At 36.8% G+C, this 25,768-nt stretch overlaps 1 protein-coding gene across 4 annotated transcripts in view; it reads left to right on the forward strand.

Annotated features, from left to right (window-relative positions):
- LOC110605364 (ultraviolet-B receptor UVR8) overlaps positions 1-25,768 on the forward strand; it is a 63,037-nt gene that overhangs the window by 18,928 nt on the left and 18,341 nt on the right. For 3 of the 4 annotated variants that reach the window (XM_021743881.2, XM_043952618.1, XM_043952619.1), the window contains exons 8-9: positions 16,431-16,476; positions 16,601-16,647. The exons of the other annotated variant lie outside the window; for it this stretch is intronic. In XM_021743881.2, the coding sequence (XP_021599573.1) occupies positions 16,431-16,476; positions 16,601-16,647 (93 nt within the window). The remainder of the gene's footprint in view (positions 1-16,430; positions 16,477-16,600; positions 16,648-25,768) is intronic. 4 annotated transcript variants of the gene reach the window in all.

Below are 25,768 nucleotides of genomic sequence, written 5' to 3' on the forward strand. Positions count from 1 at the left end.
TATTTTAGTTTGTTTGTTAGAATTCAGTTTGGTTTTTTATTTTGTGATCCTTATGAGTATGCTAAGCACATTAGGATCTTCTATCCTTTGAGTCATAATAAAAATCAAAATCTTTTTGTGACTGTTCATTCTGATGTTTGGGGGCCTACTCAAACTGTCTTCTTATCTAATAATAGATAGTTTGTCACTTTTATTGATTATTGCACTCAAATGACTTAGGTATATTTGATTAAAGCTAAAAGTGAGAACCCCACATCAGTTGTGGAAAGGGGTAATGTGCCCCTTATATGAGGCATAGGCAATCCTTCCCCTTGAGCTAGCTTTTGGGGTGAGTTAGGTCTGGCCCAAATTTAACATGGTATCAGAGCCTCCCCATCCGATGTTGGGCCTCCCATAAATATGTCACGCACCAGTAAAATTCTGAGCGTGAGGGGTATGTGTTGAATCCCACATCGGTTGTGGAAAGGGGTAATGTGCCCCTTATATGAGGCATAGGCAATCCTCCCCCTTGAGTTAGCTTTTGGGGTGAGTTAGGCCTAGCCCAAATTTAACATTTCTTATTTTCAATCCTTTCACAAGATGGTTTGTACTTAATTTTATGTTAAGGTGAAAATTTTAAGAACTGATAATGGAAGAAAATATACGGATGCTAGGTTTTTTACTTATTTGGAGTCCAATGGGATAGTACACCAGATAAGTTGTCTTATACTAGTGCACAAAATAGCATTATTGAAGGAAAAACAGATATCTATTGAAGGCAGCTCGATCTTTTATGTTCACCAGGAACCTATCGAAAGTATGTTGGGTTGTGGAGATGCAATCCTTGTATCTGCTTATCTTATTAATCGAGTGGTCCTCAAGACCCTTGACTTTATGAGTCCTTTGGAGGTTTTACAAGGAAGAAATTTATGTATTGTTTCATCAAAAGTATTTGGGTGTGTTTGCTTTGTCTATATTAGGACGACAGGAAAGTTGGACTCTAAGGTCCTTAAATGTGTGTTTGTTGGGTATTCTTCGACATAGAAGAGATACAGGTATCACCATCTATTTAGAAAATACTTTGTTAGTATAGATGTTACCTTTAGAGAAACTGAACTCTACTTTAGTACCATCCACTCACCTTTTCAAGAGAGAATAATGAGCAAGAAGCGGTGATCTCGAATTTTGTGATTTTGAATGATATGGTTTAGAGGAAGAGTTCTACTAGACAGGGGGAGACGTCTAATCAGGGAGAGAATTGGATGTTTGGACAAGTCAGATTTGAGGAGGTATTCGAGAAGAGACAAGGCAAAAGAACCCATTATGCAGCCTACTCAGAGTCGAATTTTTTTCTGGTGAGTTACCCTAACTCTTGAATGCTCCAATGATTTAGATAAACCTACCAAATTCCCCATTTCTGACTTTATTTCTTATGAATCATTGTCTCCCTCCTATAGAGTTTTTGTCTTAAATATTTCCTCTGTGTCTATTTAATAGAATTGGAAGGAAGCTCTCACAGATCTTAAATGGAAAGGAGCAATGATTGAAGAGTTGAAAGCACCGGTAAAAAATAAGACATGGGAGCTTGTCTCTCTTCCACTTGGGAAGAAACTTGTTGGCTGTAATTGGGTATTTACAATGAACACACAAAGTTGATGGCACAATTAAACGGTTTAAGGCCAGATTGGTTGCTAAAGGTTTCATCCAAACGTATGGAGTGAATTATCAAGAGACATTTGCCTCAGTTGCAAAAATAAATTCAATCAGAGTCCTGTTATCTTGTGCAACCAACTTGGACTAGGACTTCAGCAGTTTAATGTGAAGAATGCATTTCTCCATGAAGATTTAGAAGAAGAGGTGTTCATGAAGATCTATCCTGGGTTTGTTAATGAGAAGACACAAGGAAAGATGTGCAAATTAAAAAAGGCTTTGTATGGGCTAAAACAATCTCCTAGATTTTGGTTTGACAGGTTTAGTAGAGTCGTGATGTCTTTTGATTATCAATAGAGCAATATTGATCACACTCTGTTTATTAAACATTGTGCATGTTGATGATGCAGTGGTGATAAGGGATGACAAAGAGAAAATGACTCAATTAAAAAGCTTGTTGGCTCAAGAATTTGAAAGTAAAGTTCTAGAAAAGCTTCAATATTTCCTAGATATTGAGGTGGCCAGACCAGAAAAATGGATTTTTATCTCCTAAAGAAAGTACATTTTGGATCTTTTGGAAGAAACTGGTATGTTGAGGTGTAAACCAGCAAAATCTCCCATTGGTAATAACAAGATGCAAGCAAGAAATGTTGAGTCCGTGGATAATGGAAGATACTAGAGACTGGTAGAGAGGTTGATTTATCTCTCACACACTCGACTGGATATAGTCTATGCTGTTAGCTTAGTTGGCCAATTCATGCTTGACCCTTGCGAGACTCATATGCAGGTTGTCTTTTGCATCTTGAGATATCTAAAGTTTGCACTAGGGAAAGGGCTTTTTAACTCCAAACATAGTCATCTCGGAGTTGAAATTTTTACAAATGCAGATTGAGCAGATCTCTCACGGGAGATTCAACTCTGACCACTACACAGTTGTGGTAGGGAGCCTTATTATTTGGAGGAGCAAAAAACATAGTGTTGTTGCTCGGTTAAGTGCTGAAGCAGAATACAGAGTAATGGCCCAAGGCGAGCGTGAACTTTTATGGTTGCAGAAGTTATTGAAGGAGTTAAGGTTGTCCGAGAGAAACAAGATAACTTTGTATTTTGACAACAAAGTTGCTATCAGTATGTTACAAAATCCAGTTTAACATGATCGAACGAAGCACATTGAGATTGATAGGTACTTCATTAAAGAAAAATTAACAGACAGTATCTTAAGGGGATGTGATTGGCAGATTAACAGATTGATCAGCAGTTCATGTTTTACTGGGTAACTTGCGGATGTGTTTATTAAAAGGCTCAACAATAGAACCTACCATAATTAGATTTGCAAGTTGGGTATGTGCGATATTTGTGCACCAACTTAATGGGAGTGTTGACTTATTTGCTAATTTTTAGTGATATGATTTGATTACGGATTCTAGACATAAATTAGTATCCTTAATTATCTCTATGATTACTTGATTATATGTTTTCTATTTAGTCGTAATTCTTTTGTGTATAAATAATCTTGTAAATCTATTGTAAAGATTAAGAGTGAAACACAAGAATACTTTAACATTCTCCAAAATTCTTCAGATTCATATTAATTTCTTAATATATATAAATAAAATAAAATATAAACAACTAATTAATAATAAAATTAATAATTAATTAAATAATAATATTAACTAATAATAAAATAATATATAAATTTCTAAGTTATATAAATTACATATACTATATAATGGAATAATATAATAGAATATATATATAATAATTAATAATATTATTTAATATAAAATATAAATATAGAATTCCTTCCTTCCTTCTCTTCTTCTCTGTTATAAGTTATAGAAAGTAAATATGTTAATATAGGAAGTAAATATTGATAGATGGGTCAGTTGCTTAATCTTAGGGATTATATAATCATAGGCGTGATTTTCCTTCCTGTTTAGTTACCGTCTCTCATGTATAAATAGGTTGTAATCTCTATTGTGATATACAATAAATATTATCCTTCTACATGGTATCAGAGCCTTTCTCATACAGATTTTTTTTTCTTTTTTATCTCTCGTAAAGTTTTAAAATTTTTTTGGAGACTTAGGGCTCCGTTCATTTGGGTTATCCATAAAGGGTAACATTTGGATCTCACCATCGCTGGCCCTTGTCAGATTTGAGGTTTGTTTGCCGTTCGGGTGTTGGGTGGAGGTGTTTTATTTGGTACTATTCATCGGCACTGTTCACGGGCACTGTTCACGTGGTACTGTTTATCAGTACTGTTCACGTGGTACTGTTTATCGGTACTGTTCACGCCGGGTACTGTTTTCTGATTCTGTGTTTCTTTTGTTGCTATCGTTTTTGGGTTGGTTGTCCTTATGGCTGAAGTTAAAACCACCACCGTAACTGATGTGATTCATATGATGACTAAAATCACGGAACACAAATTGAATGGATCTTCCGATCAGGGAATTTTGATATCTGCAGATGAGTATGCACAATTCATCCAATACCAGGCATTTATAAAATCTTCTAATTCCTCCTCTATCACTGCAATTGCCGAGTCAGGTAACTCTAATGCATGTCTTGTGTCTTCATCCTCCAAATGGGTTATTGATTCTGGTGCTACCGATCATATGTCAGGTAATTCTACCCTTTTGTCCAATCTTGAGTCTCATACATCGCCTTCTTCTGTTACTCTTGTTGATGGCACTAAATCGTCTGTCATGGGTTCTGGTCATGTCAACTTAACCCCTTCTTTTTCTGTATCCTCTGTGTTATGTCTCCCTAAGTTCGCATTTAATTTGCTTTCCATGAGTAAACTCACTCGTGCATTGAATTGTTGTGTCTCATTCTTTCCTGATCACTGTGTTTTTCAGGATCTTTCGACGAAGCAGATTATTGGTAGAGGAAGTGAGTCAGAGGGTCTTTACGTCTTGGATCAGCAACTACCTCGATCTCCACGATCTCTGGTATGCTCCACGCGTTTAACACCTTTTGATGTTCATTGTCGTTTAGGGCATCCTTCTCTCTCGGTTTTGAAGAAGTTATATCCACAGTTTCATTCTTTGTCTATTCTAGATTGTGAGTCTTGTCAATTTGCCAAACATCATCGTTTACCTACTCTGTCTCGAGTCAATAAACGGGCTTCGTCTCCCTTTGAGTTAGTCCATTCAGATGTTTGGGGTCCTTGTCCTATTGTGTCTAAGTCTGGCTTTAAGTATTTTGTTACCTTTGTTGATGATTTCTCTCGTACTACTTGGTTATTTTTAATGAAGAGTCGTTCAGAATTATTTTCTATTTTTTGTGCATTTTATGCTGAAATCCAAACCCAATTCAATACATCCATCCGTATATTGCAAAGTGATAATGCTAAAGAGTATCTCTCTGGCGAATTTCAATCTTATTTGTTACAAAAAGGAATTCTTCATCAGTCCTCTTGTGTTGCCACTCCTTCACAAAATGGAGTTGCTGAAAGAACAAATCGACATCTTCTTGAAGTAGCTAGAGCCCTCTTATTCCAAATGAAGGTACCTAAATGTTTTTGGGCTGATGCTGTATCCACTGCTTGTTTTTTGATCAATCGCATGCCTTCCTCCGTCCTTCATGGTGATATCCCTTATAACATTTTATTTCCCACTAAATTTTTGTTTCCTATTGAGCCACGTCTCTTTGGTTGTACTTGTTTTGTTCGTGATGTTCGTCCACAGGTTACTAAATTGGATCCCAAATCACTCAAATGTGTCTTCCTTGGCTACTCTCGACGTCAGAAAAGGTATCGTTGTTTTTCTCTTGATCTGAATCGGTATCGTGTATTCGCGGATGTAACATTGTTTGAGTCCACTCCGTTTTTTCCGCCATCATCTGTTTATAACACCCAGGAGGAGGAAGATGACCTCTTGTTATACACTGTTCGCTCTTCGTCTCCTCAGACTACTCCTACACCTTTCGCTCATATGCCAGGTCGCCCTCCCATCTTTCATGTGTATTCCAGACGCTTAGAGGACTCTGACTCCGTTCCGCTACCCGCTTCTTCGTCGACCGATCCTGCTCCTACTGATCCTTCATTGTCTGATTTGGATTTGCTCATTGCTCTTCGCAAAGGTAAACGTACTTGCACTTATCCTATTTCATCTTGTGTCCCTTATGATCAATTATTCTCCTCTTCTCGTTGTTTTGTCACTGCTTTAGATTCTTTTTCAATTCCCAAAACTGTTATTGAGGCTTTGTCCCATCCTAGTTGGCGTGCTGCAATGGAAGAGGAAATGATGGCCCTTGACACTAATGGTATTTGGGAGTTGATGTCCTTGCCCCCAGGAAAGCGGGCTATTGGGTGCAAATGGGTATTTGCAGTGAAAGTAAATCCTGATGGATCTATTGCTCGCCTTAAGGCCCGTTTAGTGGCCAAAGGTTATGCACAAACTTATGGAGTTGACTATTCTGATACATTCTCCCCAGTTGCCAAGCTCGCATCTGTCCGATTGTTTATTTCCTTGGCGGCTACTCATGATTGGCCTTTGCATCAACTGGATATTAAAAATGCTTTTCTTCATGGTGATCTTCAGGAGGAGGTTTATATTGAGCAACCACCTGGTTTTGTTGCTCAGGGGGGAGTCAGGTAAAGTTTGTAGACTTCGAAAATCGCTTTATGGCTTGAAACAGAGTCCTCGGGCATGGTTTGGCAGGTTTAGTGAGGTGGTCCAACAGTTTGGAATGAAGATGAGTAAGTGTGATCACTCAGTGTTTTATAGAAATTCTGATAGTGGAGTAATTCTGCTTGTAGTATATGTGGATGATATCGTTATCACAGGAAGTGACATTGCTGGCATCACATCCTTAAAAGAATTTCTTAAAACACAGTTTCATACAAAGGATTTAGGTTACTTGAAATATTTCTTGGGAATCGAAGTTATGCGGTGTAAGAAAGGCATCTTCTTATCTCAAAGAAAATATGTTCTTGATTTGTTGGCATAAACAGGAAAATTGGGTGCTAAGCCTTGTAGTGCCCCAATGACCCCTAACCTTCAACTTACCATAGAAGACAGTGAGCTATTTGCAGATCCTGGAAGGTATAGAAGATTAGTTGGCAAGCTGAATTATTTGACGGTGACTCGTCCTGATATTGCATATTCAGTGAGTGTGGTAAGTCAGTTTATGTCTTCTCCTACTGTTGCCCAATGGGATGCTCTGGGACAGATTTTTTGTTACCTTAAAGGGGCCCCAGGGAGAGGCCTATTCTATCTTAGCCATGGGCACTCAAATATTGAATGGTTTTGTGATGCTGATTGGGCAGGCTCGAAAGTTGATAGGAGGTCAATTACTGGGTATTGTATTTTTGTGGGAGGTAACTTGGTCTAATGGAAAAGTAAGAAGCAAAATGTGGTCTCCCGTTCTAGTGCTGAATTTGAATATCGGGCTATGGCACAAGCCGTTTGTGAAATCTTGTGGGTACGTCAACTGTTGGAAGAAGTTGGGTTCACAAATTCGGTGCCTGCTAAGTTGTGGTGTGATAATCAAGCAGCTATCCACATTGCCTCCAATCCAGTATTTCACGAGAGGACTAAACACATCAAGATTGATTGTCATTTTGTTCGTGAAAAGGTCCAACAAAAGATAATATCAACAGGACATATCCGAACTGGAGAACAATTAGGAGATATTTTCACTAAAGCTCTAAATGGGACTCGAGTTGATTATATATGTAACAAGTTGGGCATGATTAACATTTATGATCCAACTTGAGGGGGAGTGTTATAAGTTATAGAAAGTAAATATGTTAATATAGGAAGTAAATATTGATAGATGGGTCAGTTGCTTAATCTTAGGGATTGTATAATCATAGGCTTGATTTTCCTTCCTGTTTAGTTACCGTCTCTCATGTATAAATAGGTTGTAATCTCTATTGTGATATACAATAAATATTATCCTTCTACATTCTCCTTCTCCTTCTACTTCTTTGCTGCTCCTGTTCTGTATTTTTTTTTACTTTTGAAAACAAAAATCTTAGCCTTGCCTGCCGGGCGCCTCTCTCTTTGAGGCGAGTGCCTCGGAGAGAGGCACCTGCCTCGCCTTGCCGGCGCCTCGCAGGATGCCTTTTTTCGCCTTTAACAGCACTGCATGCAATAAAGGTCTAATTTTTAATAGAAAAAAATCTTATTTTGCATCTTTTGGAATATATTCTATTATTTTAATTTTTTGAATTTTAGCTTCAATCGTAATATTGATAACAATTTTGTACAATTTAGTTGGTTAGCTGTAACAATTAAAACGTAAAAAAAGATTGTTAGGAGAATTTATGAGCTCAATCATATTTCACTCTTAATCTTTACAAATAATGTATATATCAATTTATATGCAAATAATTCCAATGAAAAAGGAAATAAATAAACATAAATAATATTCTCTACAATTAAGGACCTAAATTTCTGCCTAGAACTTGCCTAATTAGTTGATACTCCTCTCGAGTTGGTGTATAGATATTGCACATACCCAACTTGCAAACTAAAATATGATAGGTCTTGTTGAGCCCTTAGTAAACAGTAACACGTCAGCTAGCTGCTTGTCAGAAGTCACATGCATTAGGCTTAAGATGCCATCATTAGTTTTCTTTAATAAAGTGCTAATTAATCTCTATATGCATATGCTTCATTCGATTATGTTGAATTAGTTTGAGCTATATTAATCATATTGTTGTGGTCATAGTACAAGAGTAATTTGTCCTCTTTTACCAATTTTAGTTCCTCCAATAACTTTTGAAACAACAAAAGTTCCTAAAGACCTTGAACCATCGATCAACAACACTTGATCAAACAACGATAATGTGCTTCTTGTTTCTCTAACTAATAAGGTTTTCTTCCATAATTATAAAATAACCAGAGGTTGATCTCTTATCATAAGGAGATCTAGCCCAATTTGCATCTATGAAGGCTTCTACTTGAAACTTGGAAGTGATTATCTTTAGAGAAAAGAAGACCTTTTTCCTTGGAGCAAACTTCAAATAAAGCATGATGCGGTAAACAACTTGTATATGAGTCTCACAGGGATCATGCCATGCATCTGATTGACTAAACTAATTACATATGCTATGCCTGTTTGGGTGTGTGAGAGATAAATTGGTCTTCTACCTGTCTCTGATATCTATCACTGACTCACTAGTTTCTGCTTCGCATGTGATTGTTTTTTTATAGAAAATTCTACTAGTTTACAATCCAACATACAAGTCTTTTTCAAAAGATCTAGAATGTACTTATGAGAAATGAATGTTCCCTTTTCTGATCTGGTAATCTGAATTCTTAGGGAATACTAAGTTTTTCTATATCTTTGGTTTCAAATTTTTTATCAAGCCATTTTTTTTGACATCTTCCATCATTACTATGTCATCAGCATAAATTATAAGAATAATTTTACCTTTATGATGTTTGATAAATAGATTATGATTTTCTTCAACAAATAAGTAAAACAAAAAACAAAAACAAAAATGGAGATAAATAACTAAACTTCTGTAATATATAGATGTGTAGAACTAGAAAGATAATCTATAATTTTAGCTCAAGAGTGAAGTGAAAGATTTGTATATGGATAGTTGACTTTTGTGAAAATTTGAGAGAGAAAATGAGAAATAATAGTTTAAAACTCCCCAAACTAGAGAAAAAAAAAGATAAAATATTGTTGCTTATGTCTAGTTAATATAAAAAAAAGTGAGATAACAGACTGATACTGTTACTAAACAGTAAATAACGGCCTTTACCATTAAGTAACAGGCATAACCACCGTTACAGGAACAATTTTCCTCTACCCTCAAATAATAGGTGTAACTGTAACCGAAAGGGCAAAAGCCTATAAATAATGGTTTTTACATAACATAACAGCCTTAGAGTCGCCAGACTGAAGCAACCTAAAGGGTGGAAGTCCAGTTGGAAAGGTGGCTCGAAAAAAGGTACGTGCAGTGCCGCATAGGAAGGTCGTCAGAAATGCAAACAAAGTGCTGGTGTTGCCGACAAGGTCTTCGACAACAATATTTAAGGCCGTGGTTTGCCATAGATAGGTGAAGCTTTATGGAAAGATGGTGTACGACTCGACACCTCCTACTCACGAATCCTCAACTGGTCAGATGGGTTTTATTTCTCTTTTCAAAAGACTACCAGTCACACCAAACACTATCCTTTATTTTCTAGCCCTAATACCATGAAAAATGATAATAAAGATACAAATTTGTGTAAAAGAGAAGCTTATGTTATTCCTTCAAGCCTTTGGGTATTGTTATAGGTTATAGGAAGTAAATATGTTAATATAGGAAGTAAATATTGATAGATGGGTTAGTTACTTAATCTTAGGGATTGCATAATCATAGGCTTGATTTTTCTTCCTGTTTAGATACCGTCTCTCATGTATAAATAGGTTGTAATCTCTATTGTGATATATAACAAATATTATCTTTCTACATGGTATCAGAGCCATTCTCGTAGAGATTTTTTTCTCTTTTCTCTCGTAAAGTTTTAAAATTTTTTGGGAGACTTAGGGCTCCGTTCATTTGGGTTATCCATAAAGGGTAACATTTGGATCTCACCATCGCTGGAGTCGCCACACCGACCCCTTGTCAGATCTGAGGTTTGTTTGCCGTTTGGGTGTTGGGTGGAGGTGTTTTATTTGGTACTGTTCATCGGCACTGTTCACGGTACTATTCATCGGCATTGTTCACGGGTACTATTCACGGGTACTGTTCTTCTGATCCTTTGCTATTTTGATTGTTTTGGGTTAGTTGTTCTGATGGCTGAAGTTAAAATCACCGTAACTGATGTGATTCCTGTGATGACTAAAATCATGGAACACAAATTAAATGGATCTAATTTTTTAGATTGGAGTAAGACTATCCGTATTTATTTACGAAGTATTGCAATGGATGATCATCTTACCAAGGATCCTCCAACTGATGAAACTCGTAGAGATCGGATGAGGGATGATGCTCGTTTGTTTCTGCAGATTCGAAATTCTATTCATAGTGAGGTGATTAGTCTTATTAATCACTGTGAATTTGTTAAAGAATTAATGGAATATTTGGAATTTCTGTATTCTGGCAAAGGGAATATTTCCCGTATTTATGATGTGTGTAAGCCGTTTTACCGAGCCCAGAAAAATGATAGAACTTTGACATCCTATTTTATGAATTTTAAAAGAGTTTATGAAGAACTTAATCTATTGATGCCTTTTAGTACAGATGTGAAAACTCAACAAGCTCAACGAGAACAAATGGCTGTTATGAGCTTTCTTGCAAGTCTCCCTCCAGAGTTTGAGATAGCTAAAGCTCAGATTCTTTCTGACTCTGAAATATCATCGTTACATGATGTGTTCACTAGGGTATTGCGTACAGAATCTCCAATTCCTTCACACCCCACTAGTGCCCTTGTTAGCCGCAATGACAGTGGCAGACAGAATAATAGAGGTGAGCAAAGGGGAGGTTTTAATGCTGGTAAAAGATCTCAGCGTTCTGGGAAAACAGGTTCTGCTTCTGACTCAGGAGGAATCATTTGTTATTACTGCCGCGAACCAGGACATACTAAGAAGACATGTCAAAAACTACAGAATAAGAATCAGCGCACACAAATGGCGCATATGGCAGTTGAGGCCCCTTCAAATCAGGGGATTTTGATATCTGAAGATGAGTATGCACAATTCACCCAATACCAGGCATCTCTGAAATCCTCTAATTCCTTCTCTATCATTGCAATTGCCGAGTCAGGTAACTCTACTGCATGTCTTGTGTCTTCATCCTCCAAATGGGTTATTGATTCTGGTGGTACCGATCATATGTCAGGTAATTCTACCCTTTTGTACAATCTTGAGTCTCATGCATCGACTTCTTATGTTACTCTTGCTGATGGTACTAAATCTTTTGTCATGGGTTCTGGTCATGTCAACTTAACCCCTTCTCTTTCTGTATTCTCTGTGTTATGTCTCCCTAAATTCACATTTAATTTGCTTTCTGTTAGTAAACTCACTCGTGCATTGAATTGTTGTGTCTCATTCTTTCCTGATCACTGTATTTTTCAGGATCTTTTGACGAAGCAGATTATTGGTAGAGGGCGTGAGTCAGAGGGTCTCTACGTCTTGGATCAGCAACTACCTAGATCACTTGCATGTTCCACGCGTTTAACACCTTTTGATGTTCATTGTCGTTTGGGGTATCCTTCTCTCTCAGCTTTGAAGTTATATCCACAGTTTCATTCTTTGTCTGTTTTAGATTGTGAGTCTTATCAATTTGCCAAACATCATCGTTTGCCTTCAGTATTTCGAGTCAATAAACGGGCTTCGTCCCCCTTTGAGTTAGTACATTCAGATGTTTGGGGGTCCTTGTCCTACTGTGTCTGATTCTGTGTTTCTTTTGTTGCTATCGTTTTTGGGTTGGTTGTCCTTATGGCTGAAGTTAAAACCACCACCGTAACTGATGTGATTCCTATGATGACTAAAATCACGGAACACAAATTGAATGGATCTTCCGATCAGGGAATTTTGATATCTGCAGATGAGTATGCACAATTCATCCAATACCAGGCATTTATAAAATCTTCTAATTCCTCCTCTATCACTGCAATTGCCGAGTCAGGTAACTCTAATGCATGTCTTGTGTCTTCATCCTCCAAATGGGTTATTGATTCTGGTGCTACCGATCATATGTCAGGTAATTCTACCCTTTTGTCCAATCTTGAGTCTCATACATCGCCTTCTTATGTTACTCTTGTTGATGGCACTAAATCGTCTGTCATGGGTTCTGGTCATGTCAACTTAACCCCTTCTTTTTCTGTATCCTCTGTGTTATGTCTCCCTAAGTTCGCATTTAATTTGCTTTCCATGAGTAAACTCACTCGTGCATTGAATTGTTGTGTCTCATTCTTTCCTGATCACTGTGTTTTTCAGGATCTTTCGACGAAGCAGATTATTGGTAGAGGAAGTGAGTCAGAGGGTTTTTACGTTTTGGATCAGCAACTACCTCGATCTCCTCGATCTCTGGTATGCTCCACGCGTTTAACACCTTTTGATGTTCATTGTCGTTTAGGGCATCCTTCTCTCTCGGTTTTGAAGAAGTTATATCCACAGTTTCATTCTTTGTCTATTCTAGATTGTGAGTCTTATCAATTTGCCAAACATCATCGTTTGCCTTCAGTATTTCGAGTCAATAAACGGGCTTCGTCCCCCTTTGAGTTAGTACATTCAGATGTTTGGGGGTCCTTGTCCTACTGTGTCTAAGTTTGGCTTTAAGTACTTTGTTACTTTTGTTGATGACTTCTCTCGTATTACTTAGTTATTTTTAATGAAGAGTCCAGAATTATGTTCTATATTTTGTGCGTTTTATGCTGAAATCCAAACCCAATTCAATGTTCCCATTCGTATATTGCAAAGTGATAATGCTAAAGAGTATCTCTCTAGGGAATTTCAATCTTATTTGTTACAAAAAGGGATTCTTCATCAGTCCTCTTGTGTTGACACTCCTTCACAAAATGGAGTTGCCGAAAGAAAAAATCGACATCTTCTTGAAGTAGCCAGAGCCCTCTTATTCCAAATGAAAGTACCTAAATGTTTTTGGGCTGATGCTGTATCCACTGCTTGTTTTTTGATTAATCGCATGCCTTCCTCCATCCTTCATGGTGATATCCCTTATAATGTTTTGTTTCCCACTAAATCTTTGTTTCCTATTGAGCCACGTATCTTTGGGTGTACTTGTTTTGTTCGTGATGTTCATCCACAGGTTACTAAATTAGATCCCAAATCACTCAAAAGTGTCTTCCTTGGCTACTTTCGACGTCAAAAAGGGTATCGTTGTTTTTCTCCTGATCTGAATCGGTATCTTGTGTCTGTAGATGTAACATTCTTTGAGTCCACTCCGTTTTTTCCGCCATCCTTTGTTTATAACACCCAAGGTGAGGAAGATGACCTTTTGTTATACACTGTTCGCTCTCTGTCTCCTCAAACTACTCCTACACCTTTCGCTCATGTGCCAGGTCGCCCTCCCATCTTTCATGTGTATTCCAGACGCTTAGAGGACTCTGACTCCGCTCCGCTACCCGCTTCTTCGTCGACAGATCCTGCTCCCACTCATCCTTCACTGTCTGATTTGGATTTGCCCATTGCTCTTCGCAAAGGTAAATGTACTTGCACTTATCCTATTTCAGCTTGTGTCTCTTATGATCAATTATCCTCTTCTTCTCGTTGTTTTGCCACTGCTTTATATTCTATTTCAGTTCCCAAAACTGTTATTGAGGCTTTATCCCATCCTGGTTGGCGTGCTGCAATGGAAGAGGAAATGATGGCCCTTGACACTAATGGTACTTGGGAGTTGATGTCTTTGCCCCCAGGAAAGCGGGCTATTGGGTGCAAATGGGTGTTTGCAGTAAAAGTAAATCCTGATGGATCTGTTGCTCGCCTCAAGGCTCATTTAGTGGCCAAAGGTTATGTACAAACTTATGGAGTTGACTATTCTGATACATTTTCCCTAGTTGCCAAGCTCGCATCTGTTCGATTGTTTATTTCCTTGGCAGCTACACATGATTGGCCTTTGCATCAACTGGATATTAAAAATGCTTTTCTTCATGGTGATCTTCAGGAGGAGGTTTATATTGAGGAACCACCTGGTTTTGTTGCTCAGGGGGAGTCAGGCAAGGTTTGTAGACTTCGAAAATCCCTTTATGGCTTGAAACAGAGTCCTCGGGCATGGTTTGGTAGGTTTAGTGAGGTGATCCAACAGTTTGGAATGAATATGAGTAAGTGTGATCACTCGGTGTTTTATATAAATTCTGATAGTGGATTAATTCTGCTTGTAGTATATGTGGATGATATCGTTATCACAGGAAGTGATATTGTTGGCATCACATCCCTAAAAGAATTTCTTAAAACACAGTTTCATATAAAGGATTTGGGTTCATTGAAATATTTCTTGGTAATCGAAGTTATGCGGTGTAAGAAAGGCATCTTCTTGTCTCAAAGAAAATATGTTCTTGATTTGTTAGCAGAAACAGGAAAATTGGGTGCTAAGCCTTGTAGTGCTCCAATGACCCCTAACCTTCAACTTACCACAGAAGACAGTGAGCCATTTGCAGATCCTGAAAGGTATAGAAGATTAGTTGGCAAGGTGAATTATTTGACGGTGACTCGTCCTGATATTGCATATTCAGTGAGTGTGGTAAGTCAGTTTATGACATCTCCTACTGTTGCCCAGTGGGATGCTTTGGGACAGATTCTTTGTTACCTTAAATGGGCCCCAGGGCGAGGGCTATTCTATGGCAAGCATGGGCACTCAAATATTGAATGCTTTTCTGATGCTGATTGGGCAGGCTCGAAGGTTGATAGGAGGTCAACTACTGGGTATTGTGTTTTTGTGGGAGGTAACTTGGTCTCATGAAAAAGTAAAAGGCAAAATGTGGTCTCCCGTTCTAGTGCTGAATCTGAATATCGAGCCATGGCACAAGCCGTTTGTGAAGTCTTGTGGGTACGTCAACTATTAGAAGAAGTTGGGTTCACAAATTCGGTGCCTGCTAAGTTGTGGTGTGATAATCAAGCAGCTATCCACATTGCCTCTAATCCAGTATTTCACGAGAGGACTAAACACATCGAGATTGATTGTCATTTTGTTCGTGAAAAGGTCCAACAAAAGATAATATCAACAGGATATATCCGAACTGGAGAACAATTAGGAGATATCTTTACTAAAGCTCTAAATGGAACTCGAGTTGATTATATATGTAACAAGTTCTGCATGATTAACATTTATGCTCCAACTTGAGGGGGAGTGTTATAGGTTATAGGAAGTAAATATTGATAGATGGGTTAGCTACTTAATCTTGGGGTTGCATAATCATAGGCTTGATTTTCCTTCCTGTTTAGATACCGTCTCTCATGTATAAATAAGTTGTAGTCTCTATTGTGATATACAACAAATATTGTCTTTCTATGGGTATTTATACTATTTACTTGTTTACATGTAAGAAAGAATGCATAATTACAACACATAAATCAGCGGTAGTCTTAAGCCATAATTACAACCAAATCATATCTCAACAAGATTATTAGGCTTATAATTATAATAAATTACATTTAGATCTAAATGTATATCATATTAGAGTAAAAATCAGTAACTTATACTCCAATAAAAACTTAAAGACATGAGTGAGTCAACTAAAAGTAATGTAACTTAATCATTTAAGTAAGCCTATTTGAATACTAAAGTCTATGTTAATAAATGAGACATTAAGGAAATCAATTAGCTTTTCATGAGTTAATTCCCACTCCCAACAAAAACTGCTAACTAGCGTGACGCCCATTGATTAATGATAGTTAACATGTATATAATTTATATCCATTGGTAAAATTAAATATGCACTTGCAGAAGAAAAAGGTAATTTACCATAAAATTTATAGCACTTTTTTACAATGTATAAATTTCATAGGAAAATGGATTGAGTTTGGTGGATAACTGGTATAAAAAATAATTTTTAGTTTATCTTTGGGTTATGAATAAATAAAAATTTAATAATTTCCAGAAAAGTATATATTAATTTTAATGAATAAGTATGCAAAATTTTATTACACCAAGAAAAATAATTACCAGTAAAAGGAAATAAAAAGCTACAAAATTACAAAATTTGAACATAAAAATATTTTTGGCTGTGTGGTTGAATGAGTCCTTTGATGAGGTGTAAAGTTTAGCTACTATCCATAGTTAATGTGGGACAATGCATGTGGAGGCTTGGTAAAAGCACCACTTGGGTATCTAGTTCCAATTATCAGGTCTATCTATTAATAATCATTTGTTTCTTGGATTCGTGGCTCCTTAGGTTAAAAATGTTGCTGCTGGGTTGCTTCATTCAGCATGCATTGATGGTATGAGTTGATGATTTTTTTTTCCTGCTTGTTGGTTTTTTTGTGGCGTTTTTTTGAGGTAATATCATTATTATAGATTTGTGTGAAGCACATATTTTTTTGTCTAAAATCTTGGATTTTGCAGAAAATGGCGCCATTTTTGTATTTGGTGAAAGAGTAACCGGTAGATTGGTAAGTTTAAGTTTTGATTATTCTCTCTTTCTAGACTTTGTTCGTACGGGAAATACAACTTTTTTGGGAAAATAAACTTTGTGAAAATTTTTGAAGTGATTTTTTTTTCTTGTTGTAACATTGAAAAACAACTTAGAAGAATTAATTTTAGGGTTTAGTGTGGATGTAGAAATTTAGTTGCAATGGAACCAATTGTAATGCATATGTTATGGATGCATTCATGGGTAAGCACTACAACAAGCACTCCCAACAGAACTAGGAGTCTGTTGGTGGTAGAAGCTTACCTCTTCAAATTAAGTGATTCATCTCATTCCGAGTTTATCAAGTAGTTGATTAGATTTTTGTTTAGTTATTCTTACTTTTATCTAGTTATCTATAGATTAGTTACCATATTTAAAACCCTTGCTTGTATTTGATAAGGTTATATGAATATAATCCTTAATCAATTGTAAGCCTCACTATGAAAAGGAGTTATTACTAATGAATGAAATAAGGAGAAACTATTTACCAAATTCTTCCAAGATCTGGAGCTCTCTGAGGTTCCGGCGCTTCCTCTATTGAGCACTCAAATTATTTCGTCATAAATTCCACCTGGAGAGGTGGTGACCATAATAAAGGCAAGGTTATAATTGAAGACAATTCTCCTACTTGCACACCCGTGACTCGATCCTTAACTCGAGAATTTAACATAATCCATGTGGACTTCATATTTTAGTTTCAGAAGAAAATTTTGTAGATAACTTATAAGAAATTGAACTTGGGCATAATTGATCCCAAAAGCTAGCATAAGGGTGGGAGAAATGCTCAAATCTAGCAGAAGTTACACTACTTGCACACTGAATCTATGTGGAATAAGTAATACACCTTCGTCATAGACAGGACTAACACCTAAAGCATGAATACTTGTGGAGAGAGTTAGGAGCATGGTTTTAACATAACGGCCGTTATGTAACGAGTTTTGGGGGGCTGATACCCGTTACCCCGTTATACAACGGCTCTCCTGAGTTGTAGGCGTAATGGCCGCTGCTGTTACTAATAATTAAAATTCTTTTATATCTTCCATCTTCTACCCTTATTCTCATTTTTATCAGTTTCCACACTTTTCAGCAGTTTCAAAAATAATATTTTTTAAGTTCTCCCTTCCCTTTCTCTTTCAGATTTTAATCCTCTCCGCGTATTTCTCATATAAACTTGATCCATCACAAACTAATGCATTTCTAAGTATTTCCTCTAAATTGTTATTTTATACTTTGGTTTTTAGTAGCTGTTTTTTTTTCTAAATTTTTGTGGATTAAAGTATTAATTTTGAGTTTAAATTGTATTTTGAGCTATTAATTTACTTAATCTATAAAAATTGTACTGGTTTTTCTTATTTTAAACTATATGCGTTTTAACTTAAGTTAAATAATCTATATTTGATGTATTTATATTTATTATGCATTTGTATATGTTGTTTTATATTAAATCTAATCAATATCATTTCATTTTATGAACTTTGCAAATTTTTTTGAAAAATTTGCATAGCGCCATGCCATTACCATTACGTTACGACCATTATATGTATGTTTTCATTACTCACAACTGCGACCGCGAACACAGCCATGACCGCGATTTAAAACAATGGTTAGGAACAAGATAAATAAGATTCCAATAGAAATTTTAATGGAGATTGATAATTTGTATTAATAGAAAGTTAAAATCTCATATTCAACAATACAGTATGAGGAGATGCTATTCAACATAGATAAAGGGTCCTTAATTGTGGGAAGTTATTTGCAATTACTTATAATTGTTTATTCTTTTTTTTTTTTTTTTGAAATTCTGTGTATAAATTGCCATGTAAATTATTTTTAAAATTAAGTTAGAAATACAAACAAATTTATAAATTCTTTCAAAATCTTCATGGTATTAGAGCCCTAAACTTCATTTTAGGGTTTTAATTTGCATTAATTTCAATTTTAGGATTTCTGAAACCCTAAGGCTATTGATTTGGTACTGGTATAGGTAAGGGCCCTCTTTGAGTAAGTGCATTAAGATGGTGGTTTCAAGTATTTCAATATTTTTTTTTTGATGATTTCTCTCTTGCTACTTATTTATTTTTAATGAAGAATGGTTCAAAACAGATTTTCCATTTTTTGTGTTGAAATTCAAAATCAATTCAGTATGTCTATTCGAGTGTTGTGAATTGATAATGCTAAAGGAATATCTTTTTAGTAAGTTCCAATCTTATTTGTCACAGAAAGGAATTTTTCATCTGTTATAAGTTATAGAAAGTAAATATGTTAATATAGGAAGTAAATATTGATAGATGGGTCAGTTGCTTAATCTTAGGGATTGTATAATTATAGACTTAATTTTTCTTCCTGTTTAGATACCGTCTCTCATGTATAAGTAGGTTGTAATCTCTATTGTGAAATATAACAAATATTATCCTTCTATATGGTATCAGAGCCATTCTCGTAGAGATTTAATTTTTTTTTTTTCTCTCTAGTCAAGTTTAAATAATATCAATAAAAAAAAAATTTGGAGATTTAGGGATCTGTTCATTTGGGTTACCCATAAAGGGTAACATTTGGATCTCACCATCGCTGGAGTCGCCACATCATTCCCTTGTCAGATCTGAGGTTTGTTTGCCGTTCGGGTTTTGTTCATCGGTACTGTTCACGGTACTGTTCATAGGCACTGTTCACGGGTACTGTTCACGCCGGTACTGTTCATGCCGAATACTGTTTTCTGATTCTGTGTTTTTTTTGTTGCTATCGTTTTGGGTTGGTTGTCCTTATGGCTGAAGTTAAAACCACCACCATAACTGATGTGATTCCTATGATGACTGAAATCACGGAACACAAATTGAATGGATCTTCCGATCAGGAAATTTTGATATCTGCAGATGAATATGTACAATTCATCCAATACCAGGCATCTCTAAAATCCTCTAATTCCTCCTTTATCACTGCAATTGCCGAGTCAGGTAATTCTACTGCATGTCTTGTGTCTTTATCCTCCAAATGGGTTATTGATTCTGGTGCTACCGATCATATGTCAGGTAATTCTAACATTTTGTCCAATCTTGAGTCTCATACATCGCCTTCTTATGTTACTCTTGCTGATGGCACTAAATCTTCTGTCATGGGTTCTGGTCATGTCAACTTAATCCCTTCTCTTTTTATATCCTCTGTGTTATGTCTCCCTAAGTTCGTGTTTAATTTGCTTTCCGTGAGTAAACTCACTCGTGCATTGAATTGCTGTATCTCATTCTTTCCTGATCACTGTGTTTTTCAGAATCTTTCGACGAAGCAGATTATTGGTAGAGGGAGTGAGTCAGAGGGTCTTTACGTCTTGGATTAGCAACTATCTCGATCTCCTCGATCTCTGGTATGCTCCACGCGTTTAACACCTTTTGATGTTCATTGTCGTTTGGGGCATCCTTCTCTCTCGGCTTTGAAGAAGTTATGTCCACAGTTTCATTCTTTGTCTGTTCTAGATTGTGAGTCTTGTCAATTTGCCAAACATCATCGTTTACCTACACTATCTTGAGTCAATAAACGGGCTTCGTCCTCCTTTGAGTTAGTCCATTCAGATGTTTGGGGTCCTTGTCCTGTTGTGTCTAAGTCTGGCTTTAAGTATTTTGTTACTTTTGTTGATGATTTCTCTCGTACTACTTGGTTATTTTTAATGAAGAGTCGTTCAAAATTATTTTCTATTTTTTGTGCATTTTATGCTGAAATCCAAACCCAATTCAATGTTCCCATTCGTATATTGCAAAGTGATAATGCTAAAGAGTATCTCTCTAGGGAATTTCAATCTTATTTGCTACAAAAAGGGATTCTTCATCAGTCCTCTTGTGTTGACACTCCTTCACAAAATGGAGTTGCCGAAAGAAAAAATCGACATCTTCTTGAAGTAGCCAGAGCCCTCTTATTCCAAATGAAAGTACCTAAATGTTTTTGGGCTGATGCTGTATCCACTGCTTGTTTTTTGATTAATCGCATGCCTTCCTCCATCCTTCATGGTGATATCCCTTATAATATTTTGTTTCCCACTAAATCTTTGTTTCCTATTGAGCCACGTATCTTTGGTTGTACTTGTTTTGTTCGTGATGTTCGTCCACATGTTACTAAATTGGATCCCAAATCAGTCAAATGTGTTTTCCTTGGCTACTCTCGACGTCAGAAAGGGTATCGTTGTTTTTCTCCTGATCTGAATCGGTATCTTGTGTCTGCGGATGTAACATTCTTTGAGTACACTCCGTTTTTTTCCGCCATCATCTGTTTATAACACCCAGGAGAAGGAAGATGACCTCTTGTTATACACTGTTCGCTCTCTGTGTCCTCAGACTACTCCTACACCTTTCGCTCATGTGCCAGGTCGCCCTCCCATCTTTCATGTGTATTCCAGACGCTTAGAGGACTCTGACTCCATTCCGCTACCCGTGTCTTCGTCGACCGATCCTACTCCCACTGATCCTTCACTGTCTGATTTGGATTTGCCCATTGCTCTTCGCAAAGGTAAACGTACTTGCACTTATCGTATTTCATCTTGTATCGCTTATGATCAATTATCCTTCTCTTCTCGTTGTTTTGTCACTGCTTTAGATTCTATTTCAATTCCCAAAACTGTTATTGAGGTTTTGTCCCATCCTGGTTGGCGTGCTGCAATGGAAGAGGAAATGATGGCCCTTGATACTAATGGTACTTGGGAGTTGATGTCCTTGCCCCCAGGAAAGCGGGCTATTGAGTGCAAATGGGTGTTTGCAGTGAAAGTAAACCCTGATGCATCTATTGCTCGCCTCAAGGCCCGTTTAGTGGCCAAAGGTTATGCATAAACTTATGGAGTTGACTATTCTGATACGTTCTCCCTAGTTGCCAAGCTCGCATCTGTCCGATTGTTTATTTCCTTGGCGGCTATTCATGATTGGCCTTTGCATCAACTAGATATTAAAAATGCTTTTCTTCATGGTGATCTTCAAGAGGAGGTTTATATTGGGCAACCACTTAGACTTCGAAAATCCCTTTATGGCTTGAAACAGAGTCCTCGGGCATGGTTTGGCAGGTTTAGTGAGGTGGTCCAACAGTTTGGAATGAAGATGAGTAAGTGCGATCACTCAGTGTTTTATAGAAATTATGATAGTGGAGTAATTCTGCTTGTAGTATATGTGGATGATATCGTTATTATAGGAAGTGACATTGCTGGCATCACATCCCTAAAAGAATTTCTTAAAACACAGTTTCATACAAAGGATTTGGGTTACTTGAAATATTTCTTGGGAATTGAAGTCATGCGGTGTAAGAAAGGCATCTTCTTATCTCAAAAAAAATATGTTATTGATTTGTTGGCAGAAACAGGAAAATTGAGTGCTAAGCTTTGTAGTGCCCCAATGGCCTGTAACTTTCAACTTACCACAGAAGACAGTGAGCCATTTGCAGATCCTGGAAGGTATAGAAGATTTGTTGGCAAACTGAATTATTTGACTGTGACTCGTCCTGATATTGCATATTCAGTGAGTGTGGTAAGTCAGTTTATGTCTTCTTCTATTGTTGTCCAATGGGATGCTCTGTGACATATTCTTTGTTACCTTAAAGGGGCCCAAAGGCGAGGCCTATTCTATGGTAACCATGGACACTCAAATAAATATTGAATGCTTTTCTGATGCTGATTGGGCAGGCCCGAAAGTTGATAGGAGGTCAACTACTGGGTATTGTGTTTTTGTGGGAGGTAACTTGGTCTCATGGAAAAGTAAGAAGCAAAATGTGGTCTCCCGTTCTAGTGCTAAATCTGAATATCGAGCCATGACACAAGCCGTTTGTGAAATCTTGTGGGTACGTCAACTATTGGAAGAAGTTGGGTTCACAAATTCGGTGCTTGCTAAGTTGTGGTGTGAAAATCAAGCAGCTATCCACATTGCCTCCAATCCAGTATTTCACGAGAGGACTAAACACATCGAGATTGATTGTCATTTTGTTCGTGAAAAGGTCCAACAAAAGATAATATCAACAGGACATATCTGAACTGGAGAACAATTAGGAGATATTTTCAGTAAAGCTCTAAATGGGACTCGAGTTGATTATATATGTAACAAATTGGGCATGATTAACATTTATGATCCAACTTGAGGTGGAGTATTATAAGTTATAGAAAGTAAATATATTAATATAGGAAGTAAATATTGATAGATGGGTCAGTCCCTTAATTTTAGGGATTGTATAATCATAGGCTTGATTTTCCTTCCTGTTTAGATACCGTCTCTCATGTATAAATAGGTTGTAATCTGTATTGTGAAATACAACAAATATTATCCTTCTACACACAAACTTATGGAGTTGACTATTCTGATACATTCTCCCCAGTTGCCAAGCTCGCATCTATCCGATTGTTTATTTCCTTGGCGGCTACTCATGATTGGCCTTTGCATCAATTGGATATTAAAAATTCTTTTCTTCATGGTGATTTTCAGGAGGAGGTTTATATTGAGCAACCACCTAGTTTTGTTGCTCAGGGGGAGTCAGGTAAGGTTTGTAAACTTCGAAAATCCCTTTATGGCTTGAAACAGAGTCCTCGGGCATGGTTTGGCAAGTTTAGTGAGGTGGTCCAACAGTTTGGAATGAATATGAGTAAGTATGATTACTTAGTGTTTTATAGAAATTTTGATAGTGGAGTAATTCTGCTTGTAGTATATGTGGATGATATCGTCATTACAGGAAGTGACATTGCTGGCATTACATACTTAAAAGAATTTCTTAAAACACAGTTTCATATAAAGGATTTGGGTTCCTTGAAATATTTCTTGGGAATCGAAGTTATGCAGTGTAAGAAAGGCATCTTCTTATCTCAAAGAAAATATGTTCTTGATTTGTTGGCAGAAACAGGAAAATTGGGTGCTAAGCCTTATAGTGCCCCAATGACCCCTAACCTTCAACTTACCACAGAAGACAGTGAGCCATTTGCAGATCCTGAAAGGTATAGAAGATTAATTGGCAAGCTGAATTATTTGACAATGACTCGTCATGATATTGCAGATTCAGTGAGTGTGGTAAGTCAGTTTATGTCCTCTCCTACTGTTGCCCAGTGGGATGCTCTGGGATAGATTCTTTGTTACCTTAATGGGGTCCCAGGGCGAGGCCTATTCTATGGTAACCATGGGCACTCAAATATTGAATGCTTTTCTGATGCTGATTGGGCAGGCTCGAAAGTTGATAGGAGGTCAACTACTGGGTACTGTGTTTTTGTGGGAGGTAACTTGGTCTCATGGAAAAGTAAGAAGCAAAATGTGGTCTCCCGTTCTAGTGCTGAATCTGAATATCGAGCCATGGCACAAGCCGTTTGTGAAATCTTGTGGGTACGTCAACTGTTGGAAGAAGTTGAGTTCTCAAATTCGGTGCCTGCTAAGTTGTGATGTGATAATCAAGCAGCTATCCACATTGCCTCCAATCGAATATTTCACGAGAGGACTAAACACATCGAGATTGATTGTCATTTTGTTCGTGAAATGGTCGAACAAAAGATAATATCAACAGGACATATCCGAACCGGAGAACAATTAGGAGATATTTTCACTAAAGCTCTAAATGGGACTCGAGTTGATTATATATATAACAAGTTGGGCATAAATAACATTTATGATCCAACTTGAGGGGGAGTGTTATAAGTTATAGAAAGTAAATATGTTAATATAGGAAGTAAATATTGATAGATGGGTCAGTTGCTTAATCTTAGGGATTGTATAATCATAGGCTTGGTTTTCCTTCCTGTTTAGATACCGTCTCTCATGTATAAATAGGTTGTAATCTCTATTGTGAAATACAACAAATATTATCCTTCTACATCATCCTTTCTTCGTGTGTTGGTACTCCTTAGAATTGCTATACCGAATGTAAAAATCAGTATTTTTTTAAAGTAGCCAGAGCTCTCTTGATCTAAATAAAAGTTCTTAATTGTTTTTGGGCTGATGTTGTGTCAACTGCTTGTTTTTTGAATAATCATATGGCCTCCTCTGTTCTTCATGGCTTCATGGTAATATCCCTTACAATATGTAACACAACAGGAATTGAAAGGAATTTCATTGTATTTTAGTCTATGAAAAGTGGTGATGTATATACAAGATAGAAGATCCTTGGATATGGAAATAATGTACATTTTAGACACAATTTGCTCCTACATTAGATCCTATAGTCATGCTGCCTATTATGGTAAGTTAATCTCCTACATATTGTACACACTTTGACACTCACTCCACCTCAAACTGGAGCATAAATATTAATCATGCTCCACTCGTTACCGAGATATTTCACTCTATATTCATTTAAAGCTTTTGTGAATATATCACCTAGTTGTTCTTTTGTTGGAAATTACATTTTCTTGAATATTCTCACGGATTAAATAACGGTCAACTTTTGTATGTTTAGTCCGTTCGTGATACATTGGATTACTGGATTGGAAGCAATATGGAGAGCTACCTAATTATCACACTGGAGCTTTGCTGGAGGTGAGGGTCTAAACTGACTTCTGCCAACAAATGGATTATCCATAAAATTTTATGAGTGGATCGGACCATGGTTCTGTATTCAAATTTTGCACTCAATTTGGATGACATTCTACTTCTTACTCTTATGAGACACTAGGTTTTGTCCAACAAAAATGCAGTAATCTTTAGTGGATTTTCTATCACTTTTAGATTCAGCTCTATCAACATCTGAATGTGAGTGTGGCCATGATCACTAAATAGTATACCAAATTCTGGCGTTCCCTTTAAGTAGCATAGAATTTGTTCCAAAGCCGCCTAGTGATTGACTGTAGGTGTAGATATGAAATGGCTCACTACAGTTAGTGCAAAAGTAATGTTTGATCAAGTCATCATTGTGAGGTAGTTCAATTACCCAACTAGTCTCCTGTACCTCTCTAGATCATCAAAGGGATACTGTCATGTTTTGTAAAATATACAATAGGAGTCATTAGTACTGTGCAAGGTTTTGCTCACAACATCTTAGTTTCTGCAAGTAGGTAATGGACATATTTTCTTTTAGATAAAAAAAATTCCCTTTTAGCTTCTTAAGACTTCTACTTCCAATAAGTATTTAAGGTACTCCAAGTTTTTGGTATGAAAATTTGCATGCAATAAAAACTT

This window comes from Manihot esculenta, chromosome 17 (assembly GCF_001659605.2).
Source record: "Manihot esculenta cultivar AM560-2 chromosome 17, M.esculenta_v8, whole genome shotgun sequence".
In the NCBI taxonomy this organism is placed as follows: Eukaryota; Viridiplantae; Streptophyta; class Magnoliopsida; order Malpighiales; family Euphorbiaceae; genus Manihot; species Manihot esculenta.